Source organism: Aulonocara stuartgranti (genome assembly GCF_965226115.1).
Source record: "Aulonocara stuartgranti genome assembly, chromosome: 17".
In the NCBI taxonomy this organism is placed as follows: domain Eukaryota; kingdom Metazoa; phylum Chordata; class Actinopteri; order Cichliformes; family Cichlidae; genus Aulonocara; species Aulonocara stuartgranti.
This window is the reverse complement of record NC_138953.1, coordinates 19,087,148-19,114,897: the sequence shown is the minus strand read 5'-3', so window position 1 is coordinate 19,114,897 and position 27,750 is coordinate 19,087,148. Positions and strand designations below refer to the sequence as shown.

General features: G+C 41.8%; 1 protein-coding gene across 2 annotated transcripts; it reads right to left on the bottom strand.

Annotated features, from left to right (window-relative positions):
* Positions 1–9: 9 nt before the first annotated feature.
* LOC309691796 (peroxisomal succinyl-coenzyme A thioesterase-like) lies at positions 10–27,500 on the bottom strand. Of its 2 annotated transcripts, XM_082509739.1 has the most exons (11): positions 26,996–27,500; positions 26,265–26,470; positions 22,739–22,838; positions 22,108–22,292; positions 21,179–21,342; positions 8,344–8,463; positions 4,047–4,126; positions 3,881–3,974; positions 3,690–3,770; positions 2,760–2,901; positions 10–1,010 (listed from the first exon to the last, which is right to left on the bottom strand). In XM_082509739.1, exons 1-11 carry the CDS (start codon positions 27,046–27,048, stop codon positions 886–888), a joined length of 1,350 nt encoding a protein of 449 aa, XP_082365865.1. In that variant the 5' UTR covers positions 27,049–27,500; the 3' UTR covers positions 10–885. The 2 variants fall into 2 exon arrangements, with proteins under 2 accessions (XP_082365865.1, XP_082365864.1); XM_082509738.1 differs by lacking the exons at positions 4,047–4,126; positions 8,344–8,463 and having other exon boundaries at positions 21,225–21,342.
* Between the last annotated feature and the right edge of the window lie 250 nt (positions 27,501–27,750).

The following is a 27,750-nucleotide window of genomic DNA, read 5'->3' as shown; positions in this document are numbered from 1 at the left end:
GCTTGCTCTATAATCTTATCTTTTATTGCTGCATTGAGGAACGTCACTATCATTCTTGAAGTAGCTGTTTCACAAACCTGACCGTATCCTTTCCTTCACTTCCTTTTGAGATCCATACATCTCAATCTGTTTTGGAGATCCTTGCACTTTGCTGAGAGATCCATATCGCGGTGAATCAAGTATTGCAAACCGCTTTCGTGTCACATGACTTTGAGCCATACTGACACTTTTCTTTTTATGTGTCTGGTTGGCTTGAGTTGCTAGCATTGGTGTTTAAGCTAGCTGGACTCTATGGTCTCTGTTTATCTTCTCTTCTTTTCCAGGTATCTTTAAGAGTTCTTTCTCTCACGGCTTTATGTATTTTGTTGTTTTCTTTATTTAACTGCCTATTACGTACAATAGCTACTTGTTTTCTCGTTGTCTGGCGGGCAACCATGGCTTCACCTGAGGTTAATTAGTCAAACAATTACATTAAGACAATAATACACTGTCTTAAATAGAATAAAATTACTGAAAATATCAGTGAAAGTATGTATGTAGTGTATATAATAATATTTCTTAGCATTGAAAGTACTGTGTATGGATGAAAGGTGTTTTTAGGGTCTTAAAGCAACAGTTTAGACTAATGATATGGGGGGAAAACACGTACTCACTATGAGCTTACATAATCAAGCAAGGTTCATAATAAGAAATATGGTTATAAAATTATTATGGCTTCATGCCTGCATTGAAACAACAACACACTTTGAGCTTTTTTGACACAGAATCCTAGTGTTAACAAATACCTGCGTACGTGTGGACATAGCCTGACTCATCTAAGTAAAGCAGTTGCAGAATGAAACCATGGTCAGTATATCACACCAGTGATTCGACATCATGTGACTCTCACAGTTTTGCTTTAACACTCGGGCTATGGTACAAGTGAAGCTGCAGAAAACTCAAGATCTTCCTCCAGGAGTCTTCCTGAGCATCTGAATGAGCTTTAGTGTGTCCTCCCCACAGTAATATCACTGAAAAACACACAGTTACAGAGCTAACTAATAAAGCACAAAGCAGAAGATTTTAGCAACCTGGTGTGTAAACATATTTTTAAGGGACCTCAAAATTCAAACCCTTGATTTTCAGGTGTACCTAATACAGGGAGTGCGGAACTATTAGGCAAATGAGTATTTTGTCCACATCATCCTCTTCATGCATGTTGTCTTACTCCAAGCTGTATAGGCTCGAAAGCCTACTACCAATTAAGCATATTAGGTGATGTGCATCTCTGTAATGAGAAGGGGTGTGGTCTAATGACATCAACACCCTATATCAGGTGTGCATAATTATTAGGCAACATCCTTTCCTTTGGCAAAATGGGTCAAAAGAAGGACTTGACAGGCTCAGAAAAGTCAAAAATAGTGAGATATCTTGCAGAGGGATGCAGCAGTCTCAAAATTGCAAAGCTTCTGAAGCGTGATCATCGAACAATCAAGCGTTTCATTCAAAATAGTCAACAGGGTCACAAGAAGCGTGTGGAAAAACCAAGGCGCAAAATAACTGCCCATGAACTGAGAAAAGTCAAGCGTGCAGCTGCCAAGATGCCACTTGCCACCAGTTTGGCCATATTTCAGAGCTGCAACATCACTGGAGTGCCCAAAAGCACAAGGTGTGCAATACTCAGAGACATGGCCAAGGTAAGAAAGGCTGAAAGACGACCACCACTGAACAAGACACACAAGCTGAAACGTCAAGACTGGGCCAAGAAATATCTCAAGACTGGTTTTTCTAAGGTTTTATGGACTGATGAAATGAGAGTGAGTCTTGATGGGCCAGATGGATGGGCCCGTGGCTGGATTGGTAAAGGGCAGAGAGCTCCAGTCTGACTCAGATGCCAGCAAGGTGGAGGTGGAGTACTGGTTTGGGCTGGTATCATCAAAGATGAGCTTGTGGGGCCTTTTCGGGTTGAGGATGGAGTCAAGCTCAACTCCCAGTCCTACTGCCAGTTTCTGGAAGACACCTTCTTCAAGCAGTGGTACAGGAAGAAGTCTGCATCATTCTAGAAAAACATGATTTCCATGCAGGACAATGCTCCATCACACGCGTCCAAGTACTCCACAGCGTGGCTGGCAAGAAAGGGTATAAAAGAAGAAAAACTAATGACATGGCCTCCTTGTTCACCTGATCTGAACCCCATTGAGAACCTGTGGTCCATCATCAAATGTGAGATTTACAAGGAGGGAAAACAGTACACCTCTCTGAACAGTGTCTGGGAGGCTGTGGTTGCTGCTGCACGCAATGTTGATGGTGAACAGATCAAAACACTGACAGAATCCATGGATGGCAGGCTTTTGAGTGTCCTTGCAAAGAAAGGTGGCTATATTGGTCGCTGATTTGTTTTTGAATGTCAGAAATGTATATTTGTGAATGTGGAGATGTTATATTGGTTTCACTGGTAAAAATAAATAATTGAAATGGGTATATATTTGTTTTTTGTTAAGTTGCCTAATAATTATGCACAGTAATAGTCACCTGCACACACAGATATCCCCCTAAAATAGCTAAAACTAAAAACTACTTCCAAAAACATTCAGCTTTGATATTAATGAGTTTTTTGGGTTCATTGAGAACATGGTTGTTGTTCAATAATAAAATTATTCCTCAAAAATACAACTTGCCTAATAATTCTGCACTCCCTGTATAGTGGTTACAACCAGAAATTCTTCCTGGAAGTCAGGTTGAAGTGTGTGTGAGTATGTGAGAGAGAGAAAGAAACTGACCCTTCTTTTTACTGTTTAGTATGATAAACTTCGTAGCTCTAAAATGAGGAGAGAATGGCGGCTCAATCAGGTGTCCAGCACCCGGATACGCTAATCTGCTCAGCAGGTGTTCCTTTCCACCTTCACGCAACAACCTAGCCACCTGTGGGTCAGAGGTCAACTTTAATTTTATGCTGACATCATCATTTAACAAAGTTCATATTCTGAAATTTTTATTGTTTTTGGAGTGTGAATACATCTTTTAAACCAATGCTCTTAGAACAGGGGTCTCAAACTTAAATGAGCTGTGGTCCATTGCTGGCACTGTCATCTCATTGGAGGGCCACTTTGGTGTTCAAGTAGAAAACAAACTTAAAAAAAACAAAAAAAAACAAGAAACCACGCACAAATTTTTTATTTTTTTTTAAATTTCAAATACTGTATAACAAACCATAAATTCGAATGTGAACGAAATATTCTTCCCCCCCCCCCCCCACTCTTAACTAACTTTCATTAAACTACCAAATAAACAAACTGGTACTCTCTCTTAATGGCCAGACACGTGGCAGCACTTCTGCTATAATTTTGTTTGTATTTAACAAAATAAAAATGCGGAAATAAGTGTACGCATTAGTTTTGGACTACTAGTGAAAATAGTTTTCTTTACAAATAACTCTCTCACTGAACTAACACAGCCAGTCCCTCAACATGTTTGGGCTCTCTGCTCATATTGCCTTTATATTAAATAATGTTTTGCTTTTTAAAGAACCTTTTTTAATATTGCTTTCAACAAAAAACAAATTCTCCCTAACAAAAAAAAAAAGTAACTTCAAAGGCCAAATTGCATTATATTTCTTCATGTCAATATACGGCCTGCAAGCAGGGATGACGTGGGCCATAAGTGGACCCCAGGCCACGGGTTTGAGACCCGTGTCTTAGAGCATCACTAACCTCCTCCGCTGTCTCCACTGTAGGCCAGTTCTGATCGTCACAGCCATTAACCAGCAGCATCGGGCAGTTAATTCTCCCCACCTGTCAACAAAGCAGATTTAAAAATCCCACAGGAACTAAGAGGTCCAACTCAGGTTTGGAGAGGTCATTAGGTCTACTGGTAGTATAATGCAGTATAATACAGCACTCACTTCCACGTTGTTTGAGGGGTCAGCGATAAGATCCAGAGCAAAACTTCTCCAGCTCATATAGTTGTTCTCATCGAAATGTGCCTTGTGAAAATGCCTATGATACATATTAGTAACAATAATTTGTATTATCATTAAATTTTCATGACAAACAGTCAACAGTACGTACTTGCTTAGTATTTTAAACCCGGCCTTCAGGGTCCCAGGTGGGTGATAGTGATTGCTGCTGATGCAAACAATGCAGCGAGGCTGGAACACAATGATAAATCAAAACATTTGATGTTGCACATTGAATTAAAAGACCCAAAGACCAGCTTCCAACTTAGTTTTCAACAAAACATGGAATGTTTAAACCTCCTGGAATTGCCATTTTGACCATCTGCATTGAAGGTCTCTTTTATGTGCTTATTTTTGTCATACTGAAAAATGTAAATGTACATCTTTTTTTCTCAATTGCACAAAGTTAGCAGAACCCATATAGACACATTAATGGAAAATACTAAGCTGCACTTCAACCAAAAACGTTTCCACTCTTTTCCAACTGGGAACACAGCTGTGAACGGTCCCAGTGCAAGCTGGAGGTCATCAGGTGATGAAGCCAGAAGAACCACGTCACCTGCAAAAACCAGATGTGATCCTGACACCACTAAAAGGGAGTATGCCCGCCACTTGGTTCCACCTAGAATTTCTGTCCCATAAATTGAGACCAGAATTTGTGATAAAAGGCAGACCTGACTGACTTCAGGTCAAACTCTGAGTGAGTCCAACTTATTGTTGGAAAAAAAAAACACCAAGCTCTCATTACAGTTGGGCAAGGACTGAACAGCCTGCAACAATCAGACAGAGATCCCAACCTCCTCAGGACATCCCAGGGCATATCCTCTCTAAGTCTACGAAACATGCAGACTGGTTGCGCAAACTCCCACAGACCCTCAAATGTCTCTAAGAGGATAAAGAGCTGGTCCACCCCAGGTTGACCTCTCCACGAGTTGTGAGCGAGTCGTCCCCCTCATTATCCGCCTCTGTTTTCTCTAAAGAAGGCGAGTAGGTGTGATTGAGATGACTGTTGAAATACTCCTTCGACTCCCGGACTGGGTCTCATGCATACTGTACACAGTGTGAGTACAGCATTGCTTCCCCTACTTGAGACACCTGATGGTTTTCTGGAACTGCTTCAAGACCAGTTGAAAGTTTTCCTCCATGGCTTCTAGGGCTGCACTCTGCTTGGCCTGCCAGCACTTGTCAGCTGCAGCAAGAGTTCTGGAAGATATCCAAGCTCGATAGCACTCTGTGGTGGTGCGTGGTCTGTGGTCCATGCGGATGGATGTAAAAATAAAGATGGCTCAAAACACGGATCTGTGGTCCTGTCGTGCCTTAACCCCACCACACTGGTGCCGAAACCCAGGATGCGGCATGACAGGCCCACAACAGAGCCAGGGAAGGGAGGAGCTGTCCCATATGATCGCTGGCACGGCGGCTATCCAGTGGGAGCAGGCGGTGGAGGTGTGTCACCAGCAGGAAGAGCTGTGGGAACAGACCGAGCGCCACCTGAAAAGATGCCCCTGGGCACCACCTTGCGCGGAGCGGTGGAGCAGTGGAGCAGCTGCTCCAGCCAGAGACGATGGAGGAGCTGCGCGGGGAGACGGAGGTCCCCGTGTTAGGGGGACCTGCACGACCTGGGGCCGAGAGCGAGACACGGGCTGATGCCGGTCCAGCCGGCAGTGAGCAGGTGCTCACGGCTGTGCCCGCACGGTCATGCCAGTTCGCCAGGTGGCCGACCGCCGGGCCAGCGTTGCCGCTATAAGTGTGGCCGGCCTCCGGACCAGCATTGCCATCACCGCAGGAGACTTGGGCGGCCTCAGCAAAAGACACTGCCCTGTCGTTGGGTTGAGGCCGGTGGGGCGGGGGAAGTAGGTAGGTTCAGCTGGATGGCTCCCTGGCCTCAGTTGAGCGATGGGGTGTGTGGTGGGGCGTGGTCTGTGGTGCCTTGTGGACGCACCTGCAGATCACGCCTGCGGTGTTAAATCACGGAGAAGCAGGATTGAGAGGGTTGTTGTGGTGGTGGGACAAATGTAAAAATAAACATGGCTCAAAACACGGATCTGTGGTCCCGTCATGCCTTAATTCCACCACATACTCGTTCTCCAGCTCAATGGATTCCTTCCTCTCTGGTGTAAATCTGGTTCTGAGGAAACCACTATGACTGGTGCCAATGATTTTATGGGCAAAACTCTGTACAAATATCTTGGCAGTGACAATAAATGGAACATGGTCCACTCAGACTCTCTCAGACTCTGTATCCCCAGCCTCCCTCTGGATGTTGTTTAAGTTCTATCAGAGGTAGAAATTCAAGATCTTGAAGACTAGGGCCTTAGCTACATGCTTGCAACACACATTCAATATACAGGGAGTGCAGAATTATTAGGCAAGTTGTATTTTTGAGGAATAATTTTATTATTGAACAACAACCATGTTCTCAATGAACCCAAAAAACTCATTAATATCAAAGCTGAATGTTTTTGGAAGTAGTTTTTAGTTTTAGCTATTTTAGGGGGATATCTGTGTGTGCAGGTGACTATTACTGTGCATAATTATTAGGCAACTCAACAAAAAACAAATATATACCCATTTCAATTATTTATTTTTACCAGTGAAACCAATATAACATCTCCACATTCACAAATATACATTTCTGACATTCAAAAACAAGTCAGCGACCAATATAGCCACCTTTCTTTGCAAGGACACTCAAAAGCCTGCCATCCATGGATTCTGTCAGTGTTTTGATCTGTTCACCATCAACATTGCGTGCAGCAGCAACCACAGCCTCCCAGACACTGTTCAGAGAGGTGTACTGTTTTCCCTCCTTGTAAATCTCACATTTGATGATGGACCACAGGTTCTCAATGGGGTTCAGATCAGGTGAACAAGGTGGCCATGTCATTAGTTTTTCTTCTTTTATACCCTTTCTTGCCAGCCACGCTGTGGAGTACTTGGACACGTGTGATGGAGCATTGTCCTGCATGAAAATCATGTTTTTCTTGAAGGATGCAGACTTCTTCCTGGACCACTGCTTGAAGAAGGTGTCTTCCAGAAACTGGCAGTAGGACTGGGAGTTGAGCTTGACTCCATCCTCAACCCGAAAAGGCCCCACAAGCTCATCTTTGATGATACCAGCCCAAACCAGTACTCCACCTCCACCTTGCTGGCATCTGAGTCAGACTGGAGCTCTCTGCCCTTTACCAATCCAGCCACGGGCCCATCCATCTGGCCCATCAAGACTCACTCTCATTTCATCAGTCCATAAAACCTTAGAAAAACCAGTCTTGAGATATTTCTTGGCCCAGTCTTGACGTTTCAGCTTGTGTGTCTTGTTCAGTGGTGGTCGTCTTTCAGCCTTTCTTACCTTGGCCATGTCTCTGAGTATTGCACACCTTGTGCTTTTGGGCACTCCAGTGATGTTGCAGCTCTGAAATATGGCCAAACTGGTGGCAAGTGGCATCTTGGCAGCTGCACGCTTGACTTTTGTCAGTTCATGGGCAGTTATTTTGTGCCTTGGTTTTTCCACACGCTTCTTGCGACCCTGCTGACTATTTTGAACGAAACGCTTGATTGTTCGATGATCACGCTTCAGAAGCTTTGCAATTTTGAGACTGCTGCATCCCTCTGCAAGATATCTCACTATTTTTGACTTTTCAGAGCCTGTCAAGTCCTTCTTTTGACCCATTTTGCCAAAGGAAAGGATGTTGCCTAATAATTATGCACACCTGATATAGGGTGTTGATGTTATTAGACCACACCCCTTCTCATTACAGAGATGCACATCACTTAATATGCTTAATTGGTAGTAGGCTTTCGAGCCTATACAGCTTGGAGTAAGACAACATGCATGAAGAGGATGATGTGGACAAAATACTCATTTGCCTAATAATTCTGCACTCCCTGTATGTTTGGGCAGGCCAGGTCCATCAAGCATCGTCACTTTACACCTCATCTGCCCACATAAGTGCCAAATTCACCCAGTAGGACAATGGAGTGCCAAGATGGAGCACATTCCAGCACCTTATCCACCAGTCTAAGAAAAATTGTTATTAGGTGCAAACAGCAGTCAGGACCCACTAAACCGAGTAGAAAATAGTATACCCACACCTGCATGCTGCCTCTCACCAAGGGCAACTCCATAGTGAAAGAGTCGAGACCCTCTTCAGGATGCTAAAGACGGTCTCATTTCTGACTTTTCTGGTGGTTAAGAAGTTCAGGCTCCTTTCCTAACAGAGAAGCCACATCCTAAGTACCTACAGCCAGACTTTTCAAGTGGCGATCAGACCACCGGGGCCCTCACGCCTGACAGCCACCAAATCCACAGGACACCAAACTGTTACAAGAGACTGACAATCAGTTTCATCACTGTCAATCCACAATATCACTGCATCAAGAAGGAAGGAAATCTTACCCACCACGTTTACCTTAATAATGGTGCTGTAGGCTGTTAAGTTGAAGGCCACCGTGGAGCCCAGGGAAATACCAAGAATTCCAACTCTGTCTGGTATCACTTGAGGATGGTTCCTAATAATGTTAAATGCTGTCTAATAGGAGAGTGATACTGGAAATTAATGAGATATTAAAACAAGGTTTTAATATGTATAAATTTACATTGTTTTAAAAAGTGTTACATGTCTAAAACGATAACTCAATATGAAGAATATGAATGAAATTGGAGTTAATTGAAAAAGGATCCGTTATTTTTTGCCTCATTTTATTCTATTTACTTATCTTTTCTCCTTGTTACTATGTGAAGTGGAATATTGCTGATTGTAAATTTGTTGTTTGGTTTGCGTTAGAACCGGAGATAAATGTTAGTTTGTTCCTTGATTTTTGGTGCCCACTTGTAATATAAATTGGATTGCAGATAGGGGGCAGGGTTTAAAAAGAATATTTTCTTCTTCCTGCTCCTTTTCAGGCATAGTTGCAGTGCTATACGGAGAGAAAGTGTGGTTGGTTTGTCTGAAAGAACTCTGTGTGAAATAAATGAAATGTGTTAGATATTACGGCATTGAAGAAAAATTAGATTGAAAGATTTTTTTTTTATTATTATTTTTAATGATTTCACCCAGAGTTTAATTACTAATCATGTAAAACTGGAAGTATAAGTAAAAAAAAAAAAAAAAAAAAAAGGAAAAGTATTATTTGTCCAAAAAGACAAAACAAAAAACCCCATAAAACACATTAGTATGTAAATCGCACAAACCTCGAAGTTGTAAAATTATGATATTATTTTATGCCATGTTATACCCCTAATTAAAGATTGTGAATTATTATGTAGTTTTAGTTTGCATTATTCTCCTGAATTAGAAGAAGCTGATAACTATTGCATTAGTTAAACTGATTTGCATTACATTAAATTGCTGACTTGTTGTGAATGAATGATATTGTTTTATGATGCATTATATTGCTGAGTTATAAGAAATACTGTTCGCAGAAGGTTATTGTCTAATTTGTCTGAGTAGAAGAGAACAGAGTGTGCTGGAGTTTTCTGCCCCATTTCAGCAGGAGCAGATAAACAGGGAGCCAAGGTCGTAGCTTAGGCGCTGTGTGAGAGAGAGCATGTGAATGTTTAGGCTTTTTATGATAAGGTGGAGGCACCAGAGGTTATAAAAGTTTGAGCAATGCTCCACCATTTTGAGATTTTGAGGCTGTCTGCATCAGTGTCCATCTCCCACGTGTGTGATCATTAAATCATCGTTTGACTCAACCCGGCCGGACCAGTGTTGTTATTGTGGTTTTTTCTCTTGTCTCCATCCCCAATATTTTGAACCTTAACATTTTGGGGGCTCGTCCTGTGGTATTGGGGTGGAATTTAAAAGTTTGGACGGTCCGAGGTTGTCGAACGGACAGGCACGAGCCAGTGGTCTGATTTGAGTGGACAAAAGCCGGCTTATCTAAAGGTAAGGCACTACCTGTTGAATTATTTCCAAAATGTGCCAAATTGGATATGACTAAATTAAAGTCTACTCACTGAAATTACTGGTAGAGTGTCTGTTTTGATTTTGATGAGAATCACCGTGTGGTATGCAGTTAAAGTTGCTTAAGAGTATTTAATGAAGTTGAAGAAATATGAAACTGTTCCCAGAAGTAACAGAGAATGTTGGGTTTGAGTCCCTGGATATTGAGCTGAAGGCTCAGGTAGTTTGGTAGGGAAATTAGGACAGAAACTGTTCCCAGAAGTAACAGAGACTGGTTAATAGTTTTACAAATTAGGACAGAGACTGTTCCCAGAAGTAACAGAGACTGTTTAATTGGTCGTAAAAAAGTTATCTTTCTTCGGTGAGACCCGTTATGGTAAAATTTCTCAAAATCGGTTAGGTGAAAATTATTATAGGACGGCAGCCCAGAAGTCTGCTAAGAAGCACATAGCCCGGGGGTTACGCCCCCTCCTGGCCGTGGACGCGCGGTCTTGACCTGTCGGCGAACAGGGTTAGTTCAGTTTGGTTTAACTGTGGGGTACAGGGCATCCCGAAATAAGCTAGGAGTTAGAATCTCCTCACCGTTTAAATGGTGTGATGTGCTTTTTTGGACACAGTTAAATTGAGTTAGGGATTTTAGAAATCAGGCCATAGGCTGTTCTGGAGGAAACAGATACTGGTTGATTGATTACAAAAAAGTGAGACTTTCTTCGGTGAGACCCGTTATTCTAAATTTGTCGAAATTTGTTAGGTGCTGAATCTGTCAGGCCTGTCAGTGATTGTAAATATAAGACGTCTTTGTAATATAAAATAATAGAGTTTTGTCTGAGCTTTGTGTGACCCTGTGTGTGACGTGCAGCTGCAGCACTGCGAGCTATTTTTAGACGGTGTGTGAACATGCAAATGAGCTGTGACGCGCACAGAGGACTTTGCTTCCTGTTTAGCGTGTTTTTGAGTTTTATAATTTTGATTTACAAACAATGATACATGCCTGTAAGTAAAACGCTGATTTTGCTGATTATGATACTACAAATAAGGTTTTGAATGACTAGGGTGTGAATGAGGTTGGGTTTTAAAGCTGAAACTCAGAGAGGAGTGTGTTGGGAGACTGGCATGTAGTCTGCAGTGCAAAGGTGGGCGTCTTGCCTGCTAGTCTATTTAACAGTGATGAAAATGATATTAAATAAATCTCTCAGTGTGTTGATACAGGTGGCTATGGGGCTGGACCAACTGCCCCCACAAGCACGGCGGCCGAAGCAAAATTATAGTAATGGACACAAAATCAGCAAGAATCAGCAGCTGTGGAAAAGACAGCAGCTAGCAGAGAATTAAAGGAGAAATTAAGAGAAGTTTTACACATAAAATTGCGGCCAACAGACTTGTGGAGGTTGGGAAGGCGCCTGGAGCATCACAACAAAAAGGTGAAATAAAAACACACACAAGCAGAGAAATGTGAGAGAGAGGCACGTGCTAGAGAAATGCCTCGTTTGAGAAAAAACGTTAAATTAGCCCACCTACAAACACACACACACGCAATGAAGAAACAGCTTACACCCATGAACACGTGAAGATTTTCCAGCAAGTTTAAAGCAGTGAAACTTAACATACACCCGCCGTTACACAATAAAGTTTATCCACTACTAACAAATAAACCCTCTGGGTTGCAGGACAACAACTTAACTTCAAAAAAAAAAAAAAAAATCACAACCAGTGATAACACGACAAATTTAGTGGTTAATAAAAGTCAAATTGTGACATGTTTTCTTCTGATTGATTAATACAAGTGATTACTGAATGAAAGAAAATTCCATTTTTGTGCTTTAAACATGATCTTAAGAATTTTAACATGTACCTGTGTTGTCCTGTCAGCTTGGTGGGTTATGAGAGGATTATATGGTGAGAAAAAACAAAAAAAGGGGGAGAGAAGGCTGACACAGGGCCTGGTCCCGTTGTTTTTCCCCTCTCTGAATAACGCAGCCAATACAACATGATTTTCCTGTTCGTTTGTTTTTGTTTTTGTTTTGTTTTGTTTTTTCTCTTTATGCTTGATTACAGGCTGCTTTGTCGGCCCGGAAAAGCCGAGGCTGACCCTGGACTCCTGCTCTCCCCTCTACCATCGTTGCTCTCTCCTTTACCATCTTCGATGTGACTCTGACTAAATGCTAAAGCAGCTGAACCCGCAACAACAACTTGAAAATGTCAACAGTGCTGCAGGAAAATGATCTCATGCAGCAGAGACGGAGAGCGATAATCCAAGGCCCGTTTCACTACACGGGGAGATTTCTGTCAGCGTCTTTTCTTTCTGAGAAGATTGAGAAAGGCCCGGCTCCCACCACCGATTCTGACCACCTTATATAAAGGAACTATTGAGAGCATCCTGAGCAGCTATATCACTGTCTGGTTCGGGAACAGCACCATGCCGGACAGACAAGCACTACAGAGGGTTGTGCAATCAGCTGAGCGCACCATCCGCTCCGAGCACCCTGACCTGCACTCAATCTACAGCAGGCGGTGCTGGACCAAAACCAGGAAGATCGTGAAAGACCTCAGCCATCCCAACAACAGACTGTTCTCTCTGTTGCTGTGTACGTGACAAAGAAACATCTGGATTTGGAAAACGAGGCACTCGCAAAGCCACCAGCATTGTGCCTGATTGGACACACCCCTCTCACACACTCTTTACATTCTTGCCATATGGAAAAAGACAGCTTCAGCTGACAGAGCTGTGACGAGACGCCCATTAAGCCCAGATGAAAAGTGAGGCCGAGCAAAACCATGCTGACCTTAACCACTCTGCATTAAAACTGTGCAGGACAGTGACGGACCAACAATGACCATCGGGCAGCAAAAAGGGCGTGCCAGGGACAGGAGGAGTAACTGAGGTCACCTCAGAATGGACAAAGCACCAGGAGAAAATAAGCTGAAGGCACAGGTGTCGGGGCTCGGCCAGGAGCTGACCTCTGAGAAGAGCCGAACAGCAGAGCCGCAAAAGGCCGTGGAGCAAAGCAAGGAAAACATCAATGGACTTAAATCTGATTTCTACGGAAAAGACTCTGAGGTTTCTGCCCTCAATAAGACCTCGAGGCATCAGAGCAGAAACTGAGCATGGCCCAGGAGGAGCTAGCTGAAAATCGAACCCATCAGGCTTGGAGTCCAAGACACCGGACTTGAAATCAGGCCGGAGCATCCTGGAGCTAGATGAGCAGTGTGATTTGTCCGGTCTGCTATGGAGCGAACGTTAGGGGGATGGCTTCCTGTCGCCTCTGCCGTCCTCCGATCGCTCAGCGTCCTGGGCTGCCCAGCTCTGGACTGAACGCTCGGGCCGAGACACCCAAACAACCATGGACTCCATTCCCGTGGAAGGGGACCACGACTACGACCTCAGCCGTGGGCTTGAAAGTGCAAGCAGGGATCCCAGAGAGCCTTGAGGCCTGTGTAAAACTAACAGAACAAAGATTGAGGTCTTCCACTGGGGAGGTGGAAGCTGCAGACTCTCCTATACACCTTCTGGATGTCAGCCGTTCCACCTGCAAACAAACGGACAGCAGTCGCACTTCTGCAAGCAACAAACGGACATCCAGACAATTGAGCTGCGTATCAAAACCCTGAAGGAAGACCGAAGCAAAAGGGTCAAGTTAAGGAGGAGCGAAATAAGGAGAAGATGCTGGACACTGGAGAAAAGGACTGCCTCAATTGGGGCCAGAACCAGTATGGACAGAACTCTGAGCAGCAGCACCAATGGATGCAAACAGACTGAAAAGGAGGAGGGCAGGACCCAGGGCACGCTTCAGGCCGTGGTTTACCCAGAACACTACAACAGGAAAGTGATGAACACAAACACCCACACAAACACACACATCTACATGCACCGACTCAGAGTGAAAAGAAACATACATATGAACATATGCACTCGTTGATTGAGGGAGAAATGACACACACACACACACAAATTAAAATGTTGATTCAATGAACTGAGAAGTGATCCACACACACACACGCTGATGCAATGAAGAATGCTTTACTACCAAATGCTGCACACAAACATCCAAATACGGAGTTGGTTACAACAGCAAGAACTGATTGATTATTTATTGCTTAAATGTATTTCATGCCACGCAGAGGGCATTTGTGTAGATTTAGAGGACATGGTCTGAAGCACTTTGATAATGAAAACAATGTCTGTGCGTGATGTCTGTTTATGGCTCAAAGCCTCCACTGAATTGTTTACTGTGCTTCACACAGTCTAACAAGGAGCAGTGGTACAGAGCGAAAATGATGAATGAATGGTGTGAGTTTTACTTCGAAGAGATTATGAAAAGGTTGTGTTGATTCAACTTAGTTGTTTACGTTTTTGCCAAGGTAAAGAGTTGGTGTGTAACTAGTGTCCACTATTGAGTCAAGTAAATCCAACATGTTTTGTTGGTGCAAAAAGGAGTTTTGGTTGATCTTTGGGTTTTGTTTGACACTAGGTTGATTCTATCAGTGAGGTTTGGATTGTTCTCTTTCTCTAAGAGAGAGAAAGATGGTTTGAACTTTGGACATGTTTGCAATGGGCCCCAGTATCTGTTATTATATGAGTGTTTTATTGTTTACGTTTGTTTTTGCTTTTGTTACAGTGCACTGAGATAAGAACATCTGAGAGGTGTGATCCACCGGTGGTGATATTTTGGTATTTTGTGAGTTCCTGATTTAACAAATCAGCTCTTTAATCCAGGCCTGAGAGATTGAACTTTAAAGCGCTATAAAATATTCTTATTGAAAACAGTCGCAAAGTATTTTTTCTCCATGATTATAATGAGCTTGGGAGAAAATTGACTTATATGGGACACTGATCCTGAAGCCTAAAAGGATTGCAGCGAGTCAATCCAGTCCAAAGAAGGAAAAACAAACAAGGAGCTGTTTCCTTTAAAATGATGACTTCATCTTGCTGGTGATGGAGCCTCGAATAGGCAGCGCGTGAGACTCCATTATCAGCAACTTTTGGTATGAATGTGTGTGGATGTATGCATATGACTGACGACTAAAAGTCATGGACTGACGACTAAAAGTTTAACTGACTTGATACTGAGACAAAAACGGTGCTGACTTTAGGATTATTGAATGTCCACAGACAATTCACCCAGCCTGTAAAAGAAGGGTGGATGTTTTGTTTTGCTTTGTTTTGTCTGCAAGAACAGAAGAATGACAGAGACTAAAGAGCTGTAGCTTCACAGCAGTGTGAACTGCAGACTGAACCCTTTGGTTGCTAATTTTGAGCTACTGATGTTTGCATTAAGGAAATTGTGTTTTAGTAGCTGTGTTTTAATTAATGTATCACATTATATTGTTGGGAATATTAAATGCTAAAGTGAAGAAAAGGTTTGATCCCACTCATGACTGAGCATGTTATTATTAACCATAGTGGGTCACTATAGAGAGTCAATTAATTTTAGGAAAAAAAAAACAAACAAACAAAAAACCCTCCACCGAGGTCTATGAATAAGAGGGGAATGATAGACAGCCACACTCAAAATGGAGATATGTAATGATAAACACTGGTCCCCGTCTTTTGGGCGCTCTCTTGAAGTAGTCAACAATTCAAAAGTAAGATAAAATAACAGGGGCATGTGCTGAGGGGTGGTGCTGCACAAGAACAAGAGTAAAATAAAGAAAATATTGTTTTTAGAAGTGCAAATTAAAATGTACCATTACACTCAGAGGATCAATATGAAGCTTGATATTTGTTAATTTTGAATGAAGTACATGACGGGTGACTGTTCTGTCCTGAGCTTTTGTTTTTACAGCACCCGCTTGATCACACCAACAGTTTCTCGCCACCGAAGAGGGGTACTTGCAAAAATAAAGAACGGGGAGGAATATCATCAAAACTGGAAACAGGTAATCCCCAAAGGGGGTGATAACGCCATAACTTTCTCTATGGTCAAATTCTCAAAATTTGACCCTCAAAAATTCTTCAAACATTTAGACACAAAGTGGAGATTTAGATAAATATAATGTCGTAAACCACATAAGCATGAAGTATTTGATTCAATAAGATGGTGAAATAACAAGCAGCAAAAGGTTGATCATGTTAATGGTGTTTATTCAAGGGTGCAGAGGAGATTATTATTATTAAAGACAACAAATGAAATAACGAAAAGTAGAAGTGGAAAAATTTGCGTTAACGGTAATAAAATCAAAAAAAAAAAAGAAATACTAACTAAAACTGTACTGAATGTTCACAAAACTAACTAAAATTAACTAGATTTATAGCAAAATGTGTTTGGTTGCATTGATGTGTGCGTGCCCTGCTATAGTGAAATTAAGGTAGTACGTTAGTCGAGTCGTCTGGGTTGCTGCTCCGTTCACGCGCAGAATCAGGTCAGGAAAAGTCGGGAGACAGCGCCAGAATAGAATTGAGGATGATTTTAATATGACTGTTTTGTAGACATAACAAGAGTCTTGTAGTGGAGAGGCACATGATGTCCTCCTGAGACCCAGAGAATAAGAAAAAACAGGGAGAAAATATTTTCATTTTTTCTTTTTTCTTTTTTTTCTTTTTTCTTTTAAATGAATCAAGTGTTATTAAAATAACAATCTCATAAGATGAAGATCAGGGACCAACCCAGAAGTCACTGACACTTCACTAGCTGTAAACTATTGGTTTAGGAATAAGTGATGGCACTGAACTTTCTATTTCACAAAAGTCCATTTATTTAGGATATCTGAGGAAGTACTGATTTTATTTGGAGACACAAAGGAACATTTGGCACTTCCCTCATCTCACATCTGTTTCATTGTTGTACCCAATCATTCTACAACTGAAATGCCTTGGACTGCTAACCATTTCAGGCAAGTGGAGTGAACCATATTTTGCTAGACTCTCATCAGATTGGGGCTTCCTTTTATTGATCTTTGGAGAGAAGTCTTCATTACTGGTATTATTCAGGTCTTGTTCACATGTTTGTCCCAGGTTTCTCAGCCAAGAGGAGCTTAAACCCCAGATACTGTGAATTCTTTTCACACATTGAGATCACTGATAACTCTCAGCAACGACGTGATCTCGTAGAAACAATTAGGTGTTATGGATTCAACTATAATTGCGACACTTATTTTTTTTACTTTACTGGAAAAGATTTCTGCATTTTACCCATATTTTATTTTTAACTCAAAATCAAAATTCCAGATTCTACTACATGTTGGTTTTGCACCAGATAGGACGACAGATTTCAGGTGGCCCTGTGTCTTTCTCTATTACATCTGCCACTGCATCTCGATAATCTTCTCTGTGGCTTTTAGTGGGTCCTGACCCTCTCATATTTTGAAAAATCTATGTTTGAATCTCCCTTAATAATTGTGTTAAGAATTCTCTCCGCCTTTGTCAAAAGTTGGGTATTAGGAAAAAGTGAAATAAATATAAATATAAAGTCCCAATGTGTAGAGCACACATTAATAAATTAGTCATGTTCCCTGTGAAAGTAATTGAGCCTAATTCTTAAAGACCCCTGAAATTATTTACCAGATGTTTATTTTTTGAATAAAATAAAAATCTGAGTTTAACAAAACATTTTAAATGTAAATATCAAGCTTACCTTTCTCTCTTCCATAAAATGTGCTTGTGGGCACGCCAGCCATTTTGAAAAGGTGGGAAAAACAATTGGCAAGGCCACACCCCCACACATGTGACATAATTTTAAAGGTACTGTTGTCCTCTCTAAGAAACATCAGGACTTAGAGGAGTGGCAAGTAGAGTATGAGAGCTACAAGCAAAAAACTAAATGTGTACTACAGTGCGCAAAAATGAATTACTGGGTCATCAGGGGGTCTTGAGGGACATTTATAAAACAAAAAAAATCCCACAAACCTTAAAAGTGCACTTGAAAAGCTCACACAAGAAGGTTAACCTAGCTTACCTAGAAGACCTCATCAGGGGGAGCACGCTCCCCCTCGTTGAAGAGCTCACCCACTTAACTCGCATCCCAAGAAAATAGCTAACCCCAGATAAGGCAGCGTGATGTATCCCGAGATAACAGGACTGGGACATCTAAATAAAGGTGTGAAACAATCGCCTTCAAAAGGTTATCAATTGACTTCAACCAAAATTAGGAACACTCGGTGCGGCAAGAGTTAATAGTTATTAGTCTCAACACCCAAGGATAATTAGAAGAGTATGACTGATATGATGGAACTGAGATTTTGTTACACTTAACTTTTGCAAAACACAAATAAAACTAAATTGAAACTAAGGATTTTCAGAAAATAAAAACTAGACTAAACTAGCAAAGAATTGGTAAAAACTAATTACAACTGGCAAAAAATTGAAAATCTGGAGTCGAAACTAAATAAAAGATAAAACCTAATGAAAATGGCGAAACGTTTAAAACTCTGGTGCAGAGATTGGCAAATCTGACCAGGAACGTTATAAAATGGATTGTCAGAACAGTCAGCGTTAAAGCCACTTTTGACAGTCCATACTAGGATGGCATTGGACATCTTGGGGGTGGAAAGGGGTTGGTGTGACCAAGGTGTGGTTTGGCTTGTCGTATGTATATTTGAGATCATATGGCTCTGGATGGACCAGTTACCAGGGCATGGAAGGAGGACAGACTCATTAAAGGAGGAGAAGGCATTTCCTGGGATTGGAGATCCTCTGGGTGAGTGGTTGATTAAAAGCATGCATAAAATAGAAGTTATCTGTTGTTATTGATTGGTAATAGATTGATAATTGGCCACATTTACAGCTGTATTGACTTGTTGTGGACGTAGTCGACTTCAGGTTTAAACACTCTCATTAACAGGTTGAAAATAGTGATATTAAAGGAAGAGTATGCAGCGCCACCCTGTCAGACGCCAGTGATGGTGGAGCTCACTGATGAATCAGGTGAGCTGGATTCATGGCTGATTCAAAACTAAGATCCCCCTGCTGTGGTCAGTAAGGGGAGAAAAGGGGGAAATAAAATCAAGAATTAAAGAGGCATTTATAAACGTTTAGGTGTCAAGTGAAACGGGACAAAAGGGGGTGTTATACTGTTATTTTCAATGTCAGCATTATTATTGTATGAGAATCATGCAACAAGCATTGCATCGATGATCATTTATTGAAGCTTTTGACCTTATACTAACATCTGTGTTCCTGTGATTGTTATAACTTCTGATGAATCTTCCATTTACAGGTGTTAGGATAATGATATAATTTTTCATTGCAGGTGTAACCATGATCATTTTTATACATATTGCAACTTGTTGCTCATTGTAGAGTTGTGCTCAAGTTAATAAGGGTTAAAAGCTACAGTCAGCGCGAATGTCTGGCTGATCTATTGAGGGGAAAGGCTTCGAGCATGGAGGGCCGCACGCGCTTACAAAACACTGATATCATGTTATTCTTTGTGATCTTTTCTTAAATTATGTCTTTAAGGTTAGTTTAAATAGTGGCAGTTAATTAAACGAGATTTATTAAAATATTAAATACCTGAGTCAGAACGTTACACGCGGATCACCTTAAGAGTCTGGGAAACTTTGTAGCTGCCTAACTTTTTTTTTTTTGAATGTTCTAGCTCCGTTGATTTGACACATTGGAATGTGTCAAAAAAGAGGGGGAAGGTTGAGCTTTAACATCAAACCAGGATTATTTGAACATTTTATAACTTCATTTGTGTCTTTAATAATTTAGGAATGGTAAAGCTTAAGCGGACCTTTTAGAGAATCAGTGAAAAAGCATAAACTATCACTTTCATGTTTAATCATTACTCATTGAAATGAACTGAATAGCGTTTAGAAGATTTGTTAATTTTTTGTCTTTTGTTAAAAAGAGGGGTTTCAATAATTTTCAGACACACCTTGCAAATGTGCTTATAACGAGTTGGCACTCGGCCTTTTGAAGGTCAGAAGCTTCGTTCGGCGTGACTGTCCGGACTGATAAAGTGTAGGAAATGCCTTGAGTGCGGAGGGCTAAATGCAAACATGCTTACACACACATAAGATATGATTAGAATAAGTCCCTGGGACATTCTGAATGTTTAGACCAATTCTGAATCACTAGAAGGTCAGTAGATAACAACATTAGATTATTAGGGTTAGGAAGAGAGGTGTTTTGGTTTTCTGTCTCTTACAGAGAAAGGAACAGACACCAGACGAGGTCACAGAGATGCGAGGACCCTCCGTAGCAGAGTCAGACACAGTGACTGCCGAGACATCAACTGGGTCCAAGGGTCATGGCGTTTGGGCTCCAGCTAGTCACCACAAAAGGATGGATCCCATAAACACAGCAATAACCATGAAGGGGTTGGCGGAAATCCGGGAACACCAGACCAACGAAGTTCGAGAGGCTTTTGGGCAAAAAGGGGACACCTTCCTGTTCCTTTTTCTGGAGAATACACAGATCGTTGTTTGAAATTGGAGCAGAATAATCCCCTGATCTGTGTTACGACTGAAGGGTTGTCTAACCCCTAAGGTTGAAGAATTAAGAGCAGAGGATCACCCAACTGGACGACACTGGTAGCTGCAGCAATAAAATAAAGGTTAAGAGCTCTTCGGACAGAGGTTCTAGTCTGAGTACGTCTGAATGGTATAAGGGAACACCAAATAAAGCTGTGGGAGAACAGGGGAGTGTCATCTGGACCTGCTACTGTTGGAATCATAGTTTTTCTTGCATCTGAACTGCGCAAACACAGAGGTCATCCCACATATGGTTCGCCCCTCAGGGGGACAAAGGACCTCAGGAGTGAGAAGAGATGAACCCGGCCACACTGGGCTACAGGGTGTTTGTGAGGTCATTATTCTAATGACCTCATCAGGGGGAATTGTAAAATTATGATATTATTTTATGCCATGTTATACCCCTAATTAAAGATTGTGAATTATTATGTAGTTTTAGTTTGCATTATTCTCCTGAATTAGAAGAAGCTGATAACTATTGCATTAGTTAAACTGATTTGCATTACATTAAATTGCTGACTTGTTGTGAATGAATGATATTGTTTTATGATGCATTATATTGCTGAGTTATAAGAAATACTGTTCGCAGAAGGTTATTGTCTAATTTGTCTGAGTAGAAGAGAACAGAGTGTGCTGGAGTTTTCTGCCCCATTTCAGCAGGAGCAGATAAACAGGGAGCCAAGGTCGTAGCTTAGGCGCTGTGTGAGAGAGAGCATGTGAATGTTTAGGCTTTTTATGATAAGGTGGAGGCACCAGAGGTTATAAAAGTTTGAGCAATGCTCCACCATTTTGAGATTTTGAGGCTGTCTGCATCAGTGTCCATCTCCCACGTGTGTGATCATTAAATCATCGTTTGACTCAACCCGGCCGGACCAGTGTTGTTATTGTGGTTTTTTCTCTTGTCTCCATCCCCAATATTTTGAACCTTAACAAAGTACTTAAACTCTACATCTGCTGACAGGTGTTCAGACCTTAGGTAATCCAGCGAGAAAGAAACGTAACCACGAGATGCCAATAAGGCAGAGCGATACTCCAGCAGCCCTACACCGCCTCCCCACATGTCTAGCAGCGTAGGGAAGGGTCCAGGACCTGAGGGGAAAAAACAGAATCAAACACAGTATTTTAGTCAGTTTTTTCTACTCTTAGTTCTGTTTGTGTCACGGCTGGGGCAGCAGTCGTGTTGTGGAGTGAAAGGAGGACCCAAAATGCAGGCAGCCGACTGATGATATGAGTGAGGGTTTATTTACAGGTGACAGTGGCAGAAGAGACAACGAAGCATGAGAAAACAACTGAAGAAACCTAAACTGGGAGAACTAAATGACAAACCTGAGAGCATACAAAAGGGGTGTGGGGCAGAGAGCCGCAGAGACGGGAACGGAACACCATAGAACGCAGACGAGCCGACAATGAACACAGACCGACACCCACTAAATATACACACACACACACACACACACACACACACACACACACACACACACACACACACACACACACGGTAATTGGGTAATCACACACAGGAGGGAAGAACAGCTGAACCCAATACACATGAGGACCGGAGGAGACAAGCTGAACACAATGACAACAGACACAGACTTTCAGAACAAAACAGGAAATCTAGAACCCGAACCGGACACAAGGGGGGAGGACACAGAATAACTAGAACAGAGGAAAATAATCACTAAACACAAAACGCCCAGGACCATGACAGTTTGATGTCAGGAAAAGAGGATATTCCTCATGTAGTAATTTCGGGGTCAGAAGTGTCACCCATCCATCACACAAAATCCAGATTATTTAAAAAAAAAAAAAAGAAGAAAAAAAGAAGTAGTAAATGTTTTATTTCCGGTGTACCTGGTGGTATAAACAGGGTCCCCTGCACTCCTTGCTTATTAATATCAATTCTCTTGACACCAGGAGCCATGTACCATCTCTCTGCGAGTGCTGATGCCAGAGGGGTCCGGTCCCTGAAGTCCTCGTGTCCACTGTGGACTGAGATGTTGACCAGCATTGGTGTGCACACGTTTATCTTCCTTAACCTGACCAGTAATGATACGAGTTATTGAACAGAATAAACAAAGGGTAGTCCACCCACACACACACACACACACACACACACACACACACACACACACACACACACTAGTCATGGTGTTAGTTAGTCATATGTCCTTCAATGCACAAAATTAAACAAATATCTATTACTCCTTTCTTTCCCCTGTACAGTGTTGCCAAGATGAGTATTGTAATTCCTTATTATGACATTACAGGCTGCTGTTTTTTTTTATGGAGACAGGATTTTTCTTAAACAAAGACTTTCACCGTTGGCTTTATGCAGCCTAATTATGTCTGTTGTTACCTCCCGAAAGGCGTACAAGTCAGTCCTTGTCATGCCGAAACTGGTATAATCGACATAAATATTGATGTGATAACTTAAGCTCCTTTACACGCCACGAGCTCGGCAAGATGACCACCGAATCCTTACCTGAGGCCTTCGCGGCTGCCTGGGACCGGCCGCATGCTCCACAGCAAGCCCATGGGCTCTTTTCCCGTATACGTGCCTCCAAAACTCAAATCCTCGGTAACTATAAGAAAATAAAAACCATTTTATTCCATTTGACTTGGTTTCATTTTTATTTCATATCTTTTTACATTACCAGTCCATCTGATTGTATCATAATTAACTCTTTCTAGTGTTTTCTTTTACTGTTTTTCATTTAGAGTTTTACTTACTTACTTTACTGATTAATACCACAGTAAAAAGTCTGTGAGCAGAGCTCACACTGACAATAATCAGTTACCATCTTAATTTCTTTCCCACCCTTTTTTAAATTAACAAAACAGGACAGCATATCTGTGCCAAGGACACAGAAGACTGACAAGAACAACACAACCTGGAAAAAAATCACTGTAACAGGAGGATATCAACATATGGGATATAAGAATGAGTGTGCTGTGTGAGTGGGTTTAACTATATTCTGCCAGTGATCAAATGGGACAAACTAAAATCTCAGAATCGCTTCCAAACCATATCACAGAAATAGGATCCGGAAGATGGCCTTTACCAAAAATCAAAAATAGCCCCCATATCCTGAGAAAGACCCTGTTTATTAGGTGGCCATCGGTAAATTAATTTTCAGTGTTGTATATAATGTAAACGAAGTCAGTAGTTTGATCATCTGCCCATAGTCCTGCCCTTCCACCTCCTGGGATTCACGAATAGGACTTGATCAAGGTCACCCAGTGACACTTGTTAAGAGACTAGCAGGTGATACTCACCTTGAAGAGACACAGACACACACATACATCAATGTTGTGTGAAGGTACAATAAATGGATTTAAATATTCCCACAGCAATGAAAGCATCATAATTTCAGCAATTATTAATACAGCTACTACTACTACTACTACTAATAATAAACTTAGTATTTTAGTAGTACTCCCTAATTATGATACATGAGCATGATATTTTGAGTAATTGAAATCAAGCAATGTAACAAGTTAGTTTATTGATTATTAAGGTCCAGATGTGGTTCGGTTTTCAGTGGTTTTTATCTAAATCAAGGCAGACAGGGAAGGAATCTTCCAGGGTGCACAAGACTGTATTTGATGTTCTGTCACGGTGAATGTGCTGTGTGAAGGCAGGCAGGAAAGGACCCAAACGCATTACTCACAGACGCGGTAACTTGAACAAACAAACAAACAAACCAAAAAAAAAAAACCCCACAGCTCTATTTGCTGGCAGGGGAAAAGCATACAAAACAAAACTATACTGGGAGATCGAAGTTCAGGAGGAAACACCAGGAGCGTAACACAGCAATGAGGGATGACACAACGCTGAACACTGGAGGATACTGTAGGAATGTTTAGCTGATTTAGAGTTTAGAAATGTGTTAACATAGAATCTAGAATTATTGTAGAGACACTGACACTGCCCTCAATGTAATATGGTCTGTATTTATATAGCGCCTTACTAGTCCCTAAGGACCCCAAAGCGCTTTACATATCCAGTCATCCACCCATTCACACACACATTCACACACTGGTGATGGCAAGCTACATTGTAGCCGAAGCCACCCTGGGGCGCACTGACAGAGGCGAGGCTGCCGGACACTGGCGCCACCGGGCCCTCTGACCACCACCAGTAGGCAACGGGTGAAGTGTCTTGCCCAAGGACACAACGACCGAGACTGTCCGAGCCGGGGCTCGAACCGGCAACCTTCCGATTACAAGGCGAACTCCCAACTCTTGAGCCACGATAATAAAGGCCTGATTGTGTCATGAACTTAGAAGTAGATTTCTAGGAGACCCTCCCCCACTTGAACTGTGAGATTAAGACAAAAAGGAGTTAATGTTGAGTGGAAATTCCTCAGGCCATGCCTGGGTGGGAGTCTCAAAGTTTGTAACTAAATATCTTTGGTTTGGGAGGGAGATGGACTTTTATGGCCCTCAAGAAGGCACATACATAGAAATATACGCACATAGTGTTTTAACTGTCACGCACACACATCCACACGCACACTCACTCACGTGCACTCACACATACACACAAGTACGCGCATACACTCACTCACATGCACTCACATAGACATACGGGTACGCACACACACAGGCACTCACAGGCTTGTGCATACACACAGACACAGAGTTTGCAGCTTACCATGGGGTATGCAATTTATCATGGGGTCACTTCTACAAAACTGAGGGAAACGGACAAAGGGGTTGAGATCTGCAGAGGAGTTCCGGGGTCCTGTACATCTCCCTTCTAGAAGGTGTAATCAATAAGTGTAATCAATGAGTGTGGATTAATAAAAGTGTTGTAGATTGACTACTGAGTCCCCGGTGTTCTTTCTGGAGGCCTGAGGAATCTACGAACCGGGTAAAACTGTATTAAGGTAACAATACACACTATAAATACACAGACAAGAACATGAGGGAATGAGAAACAGGTGGGAACACAGCCGGGAGAAATAAGACCTAACGAGACAGAAGAAGCGAAACGAGTAGCATTGCCATAAGACATGGACCTTCAAAATAAAACAGAGAACAAGAAACAATTTACAAAGATGCAGACTAGACACTGAACCTTACCTGCACTAAACACGAGGGCACAATAACAAAACCTAAGAAGTAGGAATACAACCCGTAATGCTAAATCAAACCAAAACATAAGAACTCAAAATGCTGAGTCACAATGAGACAGAACTGTGACATGTTCTTTAAACAGCAGACAATTCAAAGAATCTAAGTCACCTATCTCCGCATTGATCATTAATGTAAACAGACAATGAGTTACACATAAATTCAGAAAGCACACTCCAAATTCAACAGTGCCTTTTTTGTATTAAAGAAAATCTAATAAAGCAGTTTTAGTGAAGTCATCAGCATCAACCAAGAAACACAAACTGCCAAAACCCCAAACTAAAACATCAGGTAAGCGTTTTAAAGCTTACTGAGGTAAAAAGAGTGAGAATCTCTTTAACCCTTGTATGGTGTTCGGGTCTGTGAGACCCGTGTTCAGTTTTTTTCAAAAGAAAAATTAAACAATTAATTATTTTTTCACGTGTAAATGTGTTGTGTCTTTCCACTCATTCCACTTGATTATAACTGATTTATTTATAACATTTTATATAAAAGAAAAACGAGAAGCACATTAATTCATAAATGTGATCTAACAAAGGTAAAGGGAAAAAATTAACCATGTTTGCTGTTCATATGTCTTGTAATTGGGATGAAGTAAACATCTGTTGAGTAATTTAACATAAAATTGTTTGATAGTGTTAATTTGGAAAGCCAAAACTCTAGCGGGTCCACCAGACCCATGAACACTGGCTGAGTAACAAAAATACGAACACCACACAAGGGTTAAGCATGATGAGCAGGACAGGAAGTTGCTCACATAGGGAGTCGAGTTCACATTCCAATAAAAACTGTCCAACACAAACATTTTTAGCTTGTTCACCCTCCAAAGACCAGCTCTGAGACAGCATCCTAAGTCAGTGGTGACCCACCTGATACGACGCCTCTGTGGTCGCTGACGTAGTGACCATATGCCTCCCAGTCGTCCTTGTCCTCAGAGTGGTGGAGGGAGTGGAGGGTTACCGGACATCCTGGAGGAAGATTCTCCACCAACACTTGAAATTTCTCATCAACCAAAGCCCGACTCGGGGTGATGGAGAGGATCGGAGGAACCGCCTGTGTCATGGCTGAGAGCAGTCTGTGGAGAGAAACCGTGACTGGTGAGTAACAGTGACAGGTCGGTCCGTCAGTGACGTTCAGGTCTAAGCTGAATTAAAAGCACAGATTTAGATGCAAACACACAGACAAAAAAGCCGTTTTATTTGGTTTTTAATCAGATGTTAATTTTATTTCTAGTTGTTTTGCATCAACTCACAATAAAGGCGTGTGTGTGTGTGTGTGTGTGTGTTATGAACAAAGTTAACTTTCTGGGATTTCTTAACATGGATAATAAGGCATGTATCGAGCCATTACACCTTGTTGTTTTGGATTATTTTAGCTTTCGTTTATAAATCATATGGCACACATTAGCAACCTTTGCTGTCATTTATACATGTATTTAAGTATTTGTGTATGTAGTAACTGTATCTCAAAAGAAGAAAGGACAACCCCTGCGTCTGTCCAGGAAAATGATTATGAATCTATAATGGTTAGTGCCATGTGAGGATGCAGCTGAAAGAAATATCTGGCTCAGGAGGCGGTCTACCACGTCAAATTGAGCTACCTGTAGCAGGCGGGTGTACACTCCTGTAGCAGTGGCCTGGTCACACTCCACATAATCCCTCTGATAAACCTCTCATTCGTATTATCTCAGTTCCTGGCAGGCAAAAATAAAAATGTCCAAACTTCAGCTGCAGCTGGTACTCAAGGTCAGCAGCCTGGCTCTGCCGCTGATGCAGTTACCCCCTTTAATAAACAGACATGAAACCACGCCTCCTTTCAGCAACTCTGATGATTTGTGATCTGGTGCTGTCTAAAAACCTCAGTGTCACTATCCTGCGTTTTTTTTGACCCAGCATTTTGAGTTTTAGTGTATTTTGATGTTTATGGTTTATGTTTAAGTCCATTAAGGTTTTCTAAGTCCATTTCTATTATGCCTAGGTTGCTGTTATAGTTCTTTGTTATTAGATTCCCCTTGTGTCTTCAACCCCTGTGTTAAGTCTTCCTCGCCCTTCATGTGTTTCATGTCTGCATGTCTTGTGTTGTCAAGTTCTTGTTGTCATGTCTGCGTCTCATTATGTTTCCTGTTTTATTTTGATGAGATCTTGTGTTTCTACGCTCAAATGTGTTTAGTTTTACTCTCCCCCTGTTCATTCATATCAGGTTTTTCCCCCATGTGTTTCCACTTCCGCTGATCACCTCATGTGTGCATTTAGTCTGTGTGTTTCCAGTCATTCGTCGTCAGGACGTCTGCCAAGTTCACGTCATGTTTCCAGTTTTTTTCCATGTATCCATGCCTGGTCCCATGTTCAAGGTTTC

Bases quoted from the DNA above. Each gene is read 5' to 3' on its own strand.
- LOC309691796 (XM_082509739.1), bottom strand. From the start codon at position 27,048: ATGTGGAGTGTGACCAGGCCACTGCTACAGGAGTGTACACCCGCCTGC. The intron at 3,771-3,880 runs GTGAGTGCTGTA...CTTTGTTGACAG, and splicing joins ACCCCTCAAACAACGTGGAA to GTGGGGAGAATTAACTGCCC. The intron at 1,011-2,759 runs GTCAGTTTCTTT...TGTGTTTTTCAG, and splicing joins ACTAAACAGTAAAAAGAAGG to TGATATTACTGTGGGGAGGA.